This window comes from Chiloscyllium plagiosum, unplaced genomic scaffold (assembly GCF_004010195.1).
Source record: "Chiloscyllium plagiosum isolate BGI_BamShark_2017 unplaced genomic scaffold, ASM401019v2 scaf_1707, whole genome shotgun sequence".
NCBI lineage: Eukaryota > Metazoa > Chordata > Chondrichthyes > Orectolobiformes > Hemiscylliidae > Chiloscyllium > Chiloscyllium plagiosum.
Window position 1 is genome coordinate 7559 of NW_025211554.1, and position 11919 is coordinate 19477.

The following is an 11919-nucleotide window of genomic DNA, read 5'->3' on the forward strand; positions in this document are numbered from 1 at the left end:
TAATTTGACCTTATCAGTTACTCAAATGTATCCTCAGCTGTAAACGTTTGCCAGTATGCTCCCGGTGAAGTCTCCAGCATAACTGGGGTTTATTGTTGTTTCCTACCAGTTGCTGATCATGATCATTGGTTCCCTCTTTAGAAACATGCCCTCAACCTTGACCGTTAACACATAATTTAGGACGAAGAACATCCTGATCCCACACCAGTAAATGTTTGAAGATCTCACCAACTGACACTTCCACTGGATTGCTGTGAAGAGCAGAGACGTTTCACAAAATACAAACCAAGGAAATGCAGATTCATCGAAATTCTACAGTGTGTGCAAACAGGCCATTTGGCCCCAACAAGTCCACACCCACCCTCTGAAAAGTAACGCATCCAGACCCATTCCCCTATCCTATTATGCTACAGTTAACCATGACTAATGCACCTAAACTCCCAATCACAGAATACAACATTTGCAATTCCCCCAGCTTGCACATCTTTGGACTGTGGGAGGAAACGCACACAGACATGGAGAGAAAGTGCCAACTCCACACAGACAGTCACTCGAGGCTGGACTGGAACCCGAGTCCCGAGCACTGTGAGGCAGCAGCACTAACCACGGAACCAGCGTGCCGCCCCAGTAGGTACCGTACTGCTGGAAATACCCAACAGCTGGCAGTACCCCCGGAGAGAAATCAGAGTGAATCATAGATCATAGAACATTACAGCGCAGTACAGGCCCTTCGGCCCTCGATGTTGCGCTGCCCTGTCATACTAATCTGAAGCCCATCCCACCTACACTATCCCATGTACGGCCATATGTTTGTCCAATGACGACTTAAATGTACATAAACTTGGCGAATCTACTACTGTTGCAGGCAAAACATTCCATACCCTTAATAATCAATGAGTAAAGAAACTACCTCTGACATCTGTCTTATACCTATCTCCCCTCACTTTAAAGTTGTGTCCCCTCGTGTTTACCGTCCCCATACTTGGAAATCAGGTCCAGTGAGCCTTCCTCACTTAACAATGCAAGGTAGAATGTTCTCCCTGGGAGGAAGGTCACTGCAGCAGCAGCACAGGCAGGAGCTGAGCACTGGGATTATTTGAGAGAAGAAGGTTGAGAGGTGACTTAATTGAGACATAAAAGATAAACAGAGGGTGGACAGTGAAAGTCTTTTTCCTTGAATAGTGATGGTTAGCAGGAGAGGACATAGATGACAGATGTCAGAGGTTGTTTCTTTACTCAGAGAATAGTAGGGCCATGGAATGCACTGCCTGCAACAATAGTACACTCGCCAACTTTAAGGGCATTTAAAAGGTTATTGGATAAACATATGGATGTAAATGGAATCGTGTAGGATAGATAGGCTTCAGATTGGTTCCACAGGTCAGCGCAACATCGAGGGCTGAAGGGCCTGTACTGCACCGTAATGTTCTATATTCTATATTCCAGATGGACATATGATCTCAATTCCTTTCACTCATTTACACTCCTGCCGCCCTGCACCTGGCCCATGGTGAATCTGGCCCTGACTAGACCTGGCACCATCATTTTCACAACCTCTCACAAAAGCCAACTTGCCAAGACATGACCTCAGCCCTTGATCACTGACCTCTCATCTTACCCAAGTCAACCTGTGCACATTGCATCCTAGCTCCTTTCGCATCTGTGCTTTACAACCTACCATTTTGCCAGACTCCGAGCTTTGCATTTTGACAACACGTCCACCTGTCACTTCACTACAGTGACCTTCCACCCCCGAAACATCCTGGCACTCTGCCCACCTCTACACTAACCAGCCTGGCATCCTGCTCACCTCTCCTTAAACCAGCCTGGCAAAGACAGACCTCCTGCATTTCAGCTCAAACTACCCCTCACCTACCAAGCAAGATTCGACCAAATTATCCTGTGACCATTACCATTTACCTTGATGCCACCTTGCCAGACAGAGTGCATGCAAGCTTACCAAGTAGCCAGCCAACACCTCACAGCCTATCAACCCAAACTCTCCCACATGCCAATTCTAGCCCCTCACTTGCTCACCACCTTCCAACTTTGAGCCTACTCCACCTAAAGTCAGTGAGTCATAAAGTCGTACCGCACAGAAACAGTTCCTTTGGTCCAGCTCATCCATGCTGACCAGAGTTCCCAAATTAAACTAATTCCACTTGCCTGCCTTTGGCCCATATCCATCCAGACCTATCCAGTTCCTGGAGCTGTTCATATGTCTTATAAATGTTGGACCTATCTCTGCATTTACCACTTCCTCTGGCAGTTCATTCCAATGTTTTGGACAGTTACAACATGAAGCCCCAACTCCTGCACTCAGTGCTCTGACCAATGAAGGTACATGTGCCAAACGCCATCAACACACTAGCTACTTGAGACAACGCTTTCACGAATCTATGAGTCTGAACCCTCAGGGTCCTCAGTGTTCAATGTCACTACCCAGTGCCTTACCATGAACTCTGTAAGACTCTATGAGTCTGCACCCTCAGGGCCCTGTGTTCAACATCACTATCCAGTGCCCTACCATTAACTCTGTAAGTTGTGACCTGATTTGTCTTCTCAAAAAGCAACACGTCGTATTCATTTAAATTACACTCAATCTGCCACTCCTCAGCCCATTGACCCAGCTAATCAAGATCTCATTCTACGTTTAGATAACTTTTACTGCCAATTATACCACCAATGTTGGTGTTACGTGCAAATTTACAAACCATGTCCCATTCAATGTTTTCATGGCTTTCAACCAATATTGTACCCTGTTTGCCTTTCTCCCACATATCCGGAGCATTTTTTTAAGGATTGAAGTAATCTATCTCCTTATTGAAATCATTTAATGTTTTGTCCTGAATCAATTTCTGTGGTGGAGAATTCCAAAGTTCCACCATTCTTTTGCTGAACAGTAAACAATCAGGTTCAATGTTATCGGTGTGTTGGGAAGATTGGTGAGCAGCAAGATTAATGATGATCCCATGAATGGAATAGCATTCTAGAGGGGCCGAGGGGCCTTCTTCAGCTTCCATTTTGCATGTTGACATGTCCCTTCAGCAGCATGTTCAAAAACTGTGATCCTTGAGGATAAGGGCGCACATGCATGTAAATGCTTCAACTGAAAGCTCTCCTCAAAATTAGACTTCAACTTGACTCTCAACTATTTCTCTGCCGTTTCCTCTTCCTTCATCACAGCCATAGGACTCACTTCCTAACAGCGCTGTGAATGTGCTAATACCACACGAACTTCAGCAATTCAAATAGACTGATGACAACTGGTTTCTCAAGGCGGTATAAAAAGTCTGACACTTCCACACCTGTCTAAAGATTCAAACAACCACTGGAAGAATTGAAAATTATTTGAGGCACTTGTGTGTCTTCACAAGATAGCATGGTTTTCTTTTGCGTCATTTGACTGTGTTTTCACTGAATGAGCAGAGCTATTTCTTAATCATGTAATAGGAATTAAGCTTCCCTCATTTTTAGCAAGGCAATCACACATTATATTTCTTTATTCCAGGGAAGTATAGTGTTAAATTAAAGAAATATGATGATTGGGATGTTTCAATTAGAAATTGTCAGAGATTTAAATTTTACTTTCATGAGCAATTAATTCCAGCCTCATTGTGTCACAGTACTCACAGGACTGTCTTTCAGAAATGGTGTCTTCCTTTGTTCCGGGCAGTCGAATCAGTAAATTTGGGATAGTTTTTGCTTATTAATAAAAGGTGTTGAAGAGTTTTAGCCAAAGGGAGACCTGTGGATTTAGCTCACAGATGCTCCATGATCTAAGTAAGTGGTGGAACAGCTCGAGGGACTGAGTGCCCTCCTCGTGCTCCTACCTTCCTATCATTGTGTCATTCATTAAGCTAGCACTGGCGGTGAACACTTTTTATTAAAATATTTCAAGAAATGAATTGTTTCACACATGCTTTAGAAAAAACCTTCTGTTGATTATTTGGAACGGGATCATTGACTTTCTCTATTTGAGTGATCAAAATAACTTCCACCCAATTACAGCAGTCACTGCACTCTGGAGTGTGTTGTTACTTCATAATAGTTTCTTGTGAAACTACACTTTAGATCAGGGCGCTCCAATTCAATGATTCTCTGATATTTAATATCTCTGAACATTCTCAATTTGTTCAAATGCATATTTTCTCTGAAGAACGTGTTTCATCGAACACAACTATTTTCAATGAAACAACAAACTTTAAATGCTAGAAAATCAAAATAAAGACAGAAATTTCTGAAGAAACTCAGCAGGTCTAGCAGCTCCTGTGGAGAGAAGGCAAGGTTAACATTTCGCATCCAGAGACCCCGCCCCTTCACCAAATTGTTTTCATGTTTTTGGCACAAGAGCTCACACCTTTTAGAGATAAACAGTGATTACGCTGGCTTGACTCCTATTGGAAAAAGAATTCTTCGCAGAGGTACTGGATGGTCTCAGATAGCAATTGAAGACCAACTGAACAGCTATCACCATCTGCATCAAGTGTTGGATTCAGAGGAACTCCCACCGTACTGAACAATCAAATTCAGCTACAGCACTGGTTTAATATAAAGTAAAACAGCCTAAGGATACTCTCATCAAATATGCTTCGAAAATGATTCATTCTGGATTAGTTATAAATGATATTGTTAGAACAGCAAGTCAAAAGCTGGGATTTCTTTGAGCACTTACTCCATTAACCCAATCTAGCGATACCCAACAGCTTGTGAACAAATATTGATCTGGAAAAAGCTGCTAACCACCAAAATTCTGTTTAATATCTAAGAGACACAAGTCAGAACAGCGATTGAATAGATTTCATTGGCCTCTGTGAGTGGAATTCCAACAAACACCCAGATATGTCAATCTGCTTTCTTGCACTGAAGTAACCTGATAAGAGATTATGTTACATACCTCTCTAACAGATTGTAAGTGAACACAGGCCACCTGGCATAGAATCAGGGACTCTAATACAACATCACAACAGACCTGAACACAATGAGCTTGACACTATCACGGAGAACACAGCCCACATGTTTTGACAATACATAAACCATGTTAGTTATTATCACCTTCCAACAACCAGGGATAGTTCCAGAATGTTTGTACAATGAAAGTAACATTTCAACATTTATCGAAGAATGCTTTGACAGCAGCTCCAAATTGTTCAAACTCTATGGGAACTACAGAGGAATAAATCTAGGAATTGCATTGCCATCAATTCACTGTCACTGGATTCCAACCTAGAACTACCTTCCTCTTTCCCCTGTGAATGTTGCTGCAGCAGATGGTCTACTTAGTTTGGAAAAGATTAAAATGTTTTGAAGTGTAATATGACAATTGCCAGTGACATTAAAAGCTGATAATAGGTTTTCAAATCATAAGATGCAAAAAAATTCTGATTCTACATTGTGCCACGAAACATGTCCTGCATAACTCAGGCACAAAGAAAATATGCAGCACATTTCCCTCTGCCTCGCTCAATCAAATATCTCTTGTTGCTAACAACCAATTTCAAAACTCTTGCTATCTGCCTTTTGTTCCTGAAACGTTCGTTCTGATTGTAACAACTTAGTCAGGGCTCTCAATTCTGAGGCACCTAATCGAATATTGTATTTCTGGCAGATAAAAGTGGTTTTGAACCGCGAGATGAAATTGAACTGTCTGAGATTCAGGTATCCGAACTGGACAATTTACAAATGGTCAGGACCGTTGACAAGTTAGTTGGAGATAGCACTGAAACAAACTGCACAACAGACTTAATCCTAGAGGATACATTGCTCAACTCCTCACGTCAAATATATTCACTGTAATTGAACATTCATCAGAGGAACTAACCAGTGGATTGATATGAATGAGAATGTGTTCACAATGAACATAAATAACCACTGGATTAATAAACTTAATAAGTCATTGCATTTAACAAAATTATTGAGGTGGGAAATATTGCCAATTAAAGCACGGATCCGGAGGAAATGTATTACTCTCTAAATTATTTTTACATATTCTTAAAACGTTCCTTGAACTGTGGAGATTTTGCATGCACTGCATACAGTCAATACTGCATTCCAGTGTGGAAAGCATTTCTGTTGAACGTATTAGGGCAAGGTCATTTTCTTGTTAACTGCTTTTAATGAACGAAAATGTTTAAAATGGTATGAATTGAAAACATGCTTCTGTCTGGAGTTGCCCGCTTTAACAGATGTCTAAGTAAATGTGGGCACTGCTGCCTCACAGAACCACGTACCCAGGCTCGGTTCCAGCCTCGGGTGACTGCCTATGTGTAGTTTACACAATCTCCCCTGTGTCTGTGTGGGTTTCCTCCCACAATCCAAAGATGTGCATGTCAGGTGAATTGGTCATGCTATATCGTCCACTGTGTTAGGTGCATTAGTCAGGGGTAAATATAGGGTAGGGGAATGGATCTGGCTGGGTTACTCTTCAGAGGGTCGGTATCGTCTTGTTGGACCAAATGACCCGATACATACTGCAGGAAATCTAATCTAAATGATTGTCACACTTAACTAATGTGAGCAGATTCCTTCCGATCGCTACATTGCAATAAATTGGTCAAGTATATTTATTAAAATAAATATTACTCTATTTTCAGTGTCTGAATAAACAATGTGCTCTGTTATCCTCTAGTTCATGTCTTCTCCAAATTTGTGAAATCTGCATCCGTCTGAACACATCGATGTAAAATGAATTCTCTGCGTTTGCAGCAAGCACTCCTATGGTTTTAAGAGTAGGGTTCCTACAGTATGGAAACAGGCCATTTGGCCCAACAATTCCACACTGACCCTCTGAACAGTACGTAGCCCACCCAGACCCATTCCCCCTAACTTATATTTACCCCTGACTAATGCACTCTAACCTACACATCCCTGAGCACTGTGTGCAATTTAGGACAGCCATAATCACCTGACCTGCACATCTTTTGGACTGTGCGAGGAAACCAGAGTGCCCGAAGGAAACCCACGCAGACATAGGGAGAATGTGCTAACTCCACACAGGCAGTCACCTGAGGGTGGGATCGAATTTAGGACCCTGGCACTATGAGGCAGCAGTGCCAAACACTGAGACACCATGCTGCCTTGCGAGTTCATGAGTGGATTATTTTAATTAATTCGAAATTTGGCCTTGGTCACATAATTCACTATAGCAGTTGTTTCCGAAAGAATGACTCTTCAGTTGTTATTTTGTTGTAAAATGTAACTTTTTATTTAAAATGCACAGATTGGGAACACCTAAACCACTGTGCAGATTAAATAATTCAGTTAATGTTTTATTTTTATCCTGTAAATCCAGTTTAATCAGGGACATAACAATGAATTAACTCAAGTTACGTGTGAAACTGATCAAAGCAGTGAAACTGACCTGTTCTTCATAGAATTGAGCAGAATTTCCAAATGGTCTTTTCCAATGATCTTTTCCAGCCAGAAAAATATGTATGTAGTGTACAGCGGAATTGAAAGGTGTTTCTTGATCAATTATAACACAGTCATGGCATTTTTGCTCAAGAGCAAGAACTATTAGAACATTAGACTTTTGAAATGCTATTTATATTTCTCTATGACTTGTAAACCGTTTAAAGACAAACCTTGTGATTGAGCGAGATAGTGGAGTTCTGAATTTGGATTGTAAAGCATTGATTCGATTAATCCTTAATTATTACTTTTAAGTAAATATGGCGCCCGAAGGTATTTGTTTTCCCTTCATTTCTAAAACCTTTGCGATTTGCCTTTCACTTAATAATAGGCTTTATGAAATTTCACCTCGCATGCTGATTGCATTGAATGAGGAACCAGGAGCGGTTCACTGTCACCAACCGTGTTAACATTGCAAAAACAATGGAGAAACCAAACACGGTTTCCCAAATATAACATATTTAATGTTACCCAAGCACAGTCCCTCCTCAACAGGTCAATGATCACGAGATCACAACACGGTGTGTCTGCAGCAGAACTAGCTCTGCAAATATTTTCAATAGAACCAAGAACATGATGTAACCTCACAAAACAAACCCAGATTGAAGTCTAACAAAGCTGCTCAGAATCAAGCAAACTAATGATTAAATTGAATAGAAATAACAAGTCATAACAGCAGCCTTGTTTGTGAGGGGACTTAACACTTAAAGCTGTAACGTTTCTGGCAACAGTTCAATTTATTTCCAACCTGTACACCCTTCTTGATCGTGACAATCTTATGCAGCGCACAGTAGATCGGTTGAAGGCATATATTGATTAATCACTTCATTGTAAAAACAAAATTATTGAATGGACAAATATTAACACATTATAATTTTAAGTTAGTTTCAATTACATAATCTGATCAATTCTGCAGTTTCAGATTTTAGTCCCAAATTTTATTTTGAATGAGGCTACTCAAAACAAAATTCAGTTCGTTTACAATTAGAACTGAGTTTTTTTGTTAAAAGTCAATGCATTAAAAACTTGTTTTTTTCATTTCTCACACTTCCGGGTTTCTGCCTTAAGTTGTTTTTCAGATCGTTACAAATGGATGTAATGTTTTCAATCAAGCAGAGAAAAATGTGTCATATAAGTTTAACAAATGCAGAAATGATTCATGAAAAACAAAAGAACTTCACAAATATTGGTAATGAAAAGTAATCCAGAGAGAAAATCTCCTCACCAGAAAGAAAACACCAATTCAGAAAGCATGAAAACGCTGATCAATTTCACAAACTGAATAAGAATCCAATCAACTCAATTCAACAGAATCAAGGAAAATAAAATCAGAATCCAATCAACTCAAAACGACAGATTTGAATGAAACATAATCAGAATCCAAGCAATTCAATTCAACAGAATCAAATAAAACAATTTCAAAAGCCAATCAACACAATTCAACAAAACCAAGTAAAAACAAAGTCAGAATCCAATCAACACAGTTCAACCGAATCAACTAAAACAAAGCCAAAATCCAATCAACTCAATTCAACAGAATCAAGGAAAACAAACTCAGAATCTAATCAACAGAATACAATATAGCACCGCAAGAAAATTTTATGACAGTTTCCAACCTGCTTGCAATCAACAAAATTAACAAAATACATGAGTAAATATAATCAGGGTAAGAACATATATTCAAGAAGTGAATAATGATATTTTAGCATATTTTAATCATGTTTAGTAATATCTCGAACATCTTTGAATTCTTAGCGTTTGTTGTTGATAATAAAACTCACAGTCAGGATGTCACTGACATTAAACATTATTTATAGCTGGCTGATTAAGAAACATTAGATGTTTCAAGTAACCCAGCCACACAGAATGCCCATCTGATCAAAAAAAGAGAAACACCGAGTAACTGACTCCATCATCACCATTGTAACTATTTGCTGAGCCTTAACTGAAGTCTATTATCAGTCTGAACAAAAATCAATCCGAACCAAACCAAACTCAGCAAAGAATCTGAGTTTAATTTAATTCAGAAATTAGTCACATGAATAGAAAGATTTTAAAAAGTCACTAAGAAAGTTCAAGGGTCTTACCTGAAGTCACTGTCACCATGGTCCCTTGGCCCCAGTAGCTAAGATCGTAACCCCAGTTACCCACTGTAGTATCACAATGATGGAGACCCAGTACACTTATTCTCTGTTCTTTACTCGAGGTCTCAATTTTCATTTGAAAGAGCCATTTAGTTCTGATCATGTTTAGAATTAATGCCATAGTTGACATAACAATTAGTAGTGATCTCCTGAGCTGTCAGATATATTAAAACTAACATTTTGTCCGAGCATTTAATTGATGGAAGTGATAGCAGTACATATGAGATGCCCAAAACATTGTCCCATTGTGTCACCAGTTTGCTAGTTTAAATGGTACATTTCCTCTTTGATAGTTTTGTAAGAGGCAGCCTGAGGTCTGCTTCAGATCGCAGTTGGTATAATTGCATCTAAAACTCGTACTGAGCGTCGGTTTATGATGGAATTGACAAAATGTTCCTTCAAACTGTTCTTGAATGGGTCCAGCCCTGGTTCCTCTCGCTTTGGTCTCCTGTACAGTAATAGATGGCGGTGTCTTCGATCTTCAGGTTCTCCATGTCCAACGCGAAAATGTTGTTTGAAGTGTCTTTGGACGCAGTAAATCGACCCGTAATCGCTGGTGCATAGTAACTGCTGGATGAAGTATAGTAGCTAACCAGCCACTCCAGACCCTGTCCGGGAACCTGTCGGACCCAGCTCATGTAGTAGCTGCCAAGATTGAACCCGCTGGTTTTACAGGTCAGTTTCAGGCTGCCTGCGGGACGGCCAGTCTCTGCCTCTGGCTGGGTCAAAACAACCTCCGACTGGACACCTTTAAAGAAGAAAACAAATAAACCATGAGCATTAATGCTGATGAAATGATGGCTGAGTCTTTTACATTCCTGTGGTAGACTAACATTGAGACAGAAACAAACAGAGATTTTAACAAAAAACACTCACATGATAAGAAAGTCAGTCACAAACTGAGAAAAATTGTCGACACAATCATTCTGATGACTTGTGGGAAACGGTTCTGTCAAGATCTTTCTAAACAGAGCCGACCCAGGAGTGTTGAATTACTGTCCAGTGCCCAGGATTTATATGGCCATCGGAAGGGGCAGGCTTCCAGCTTCCGCATGTTGGTTTCCTGCTGGAGGCTGAGACTGGATCCTGATATCAGCTTGCACAGCCCGAACACACGGGGTCATGTATTTACATGAGGTTCTGCTTAAACATGGACACATACACATCTTAGGATATTGGTTTTGCTGAATAGCTTCTTTGGAAGTAGATTTGAGTAGATTCAGGTCAGTTTCACATGATAGTTGCATGTATTTTGTTTTTTAAAAAAACAAATTCAACTGGAAGTTAGCTCCCTTTATTTCTACATTCATTCACAAGCAGATAAAACTAAAATTAAAGTTCAAACATATAACTAGCTAATAAAACAGTTGAGCTTTTCTTCCCTGGATACTGCAAGTCTCTGTCGCACTACAAAATAACCTGTAATTCATACGAAACATTTCAAAATTCAATTTAGACAACTGAATACAGAGCGTGTCCAAAGTGATTATATTTAGAATATTTAATTAGAAGTTAACTCCCTTTAATCCTACATTCCACCACAAGCAGATAAAGCTAAAAAGAACTTCAATAATATTATTAGCCAACAAAATGAGTGACTTTATTTTTGCTGTCACTCAAAGTCTCTCTCACATTACAAAATAACATACCATTTCTAATCTGCGTTTCTAAATTCAGTTTAGGCAACCTAATATAGAGCATGTCTAAAGTGATTATGTTCAGAATGTGAGTGTATGTCACTAAACAGTTTGGACCCGGAGATGAGAAGCACCTCCTTACATTGCAGAATGTCTCTCCCTGCATCTTTTTTTTTCAAATTGCTCCGACACTAAAATGCATAGTTAAGGAATGCTGTGTGCTTGAGAAACAAAATGTGAGTCCGCAATGATACATAACACCTAGGTAAACTTTTGAAAGAGCATCAAATGAACTAGAACAAGACAGTCCATACTTTTTTTTTAATCCTCAACGTCTAAACCATTGCATGTAACAGTCTGGGTACATCAGGAATGTTTGGTCAAATTAGAGAGTATTACAGTAATAATTACCACGAATGTAGGTTATAAACAGTACATTTCTCTGCTCACTGATAGCACTGACAGGGCAGTTAACTCATAAAAATCAGCAAAAATTCGCTGTTACACTACACCAGTGTAAACCATGTATAACGGGCCCACTCAGTTTTAATGAGATACATGAATCAGAATGGTGTAACAAGTGATGTGAGTTTGAACCAATTCAATTTTGTTAATTTACTTTGAGATGATAACAAATGTTAATGCAATGTGGGATTTTGGATCCATTAACTTCATATTCAGGAGCTTTAAAGATACTCAGTAAACAGACTGAACTAACCAGAACGTCA

General features: G+C 39.7%; 1 gene segment (V, D, J or C); it reads right to left on the minus strand.

The window, feature by feature from the left end:
- Positions 1-10608, minus strand: part of LOC122547076 — a 17248-nt gene extending 6640 nt beyond the window's left edge. Inside the window, 2 exon segments of the C gene segment in view lie at positions 9959-10302; positions 10551-10608. Coding sequence covers positions 9959-10302; positions 10551-10608 — 402 coding nt within the window.
- Positions 10609-11919: the final 1311 nt, after the last annotated feature.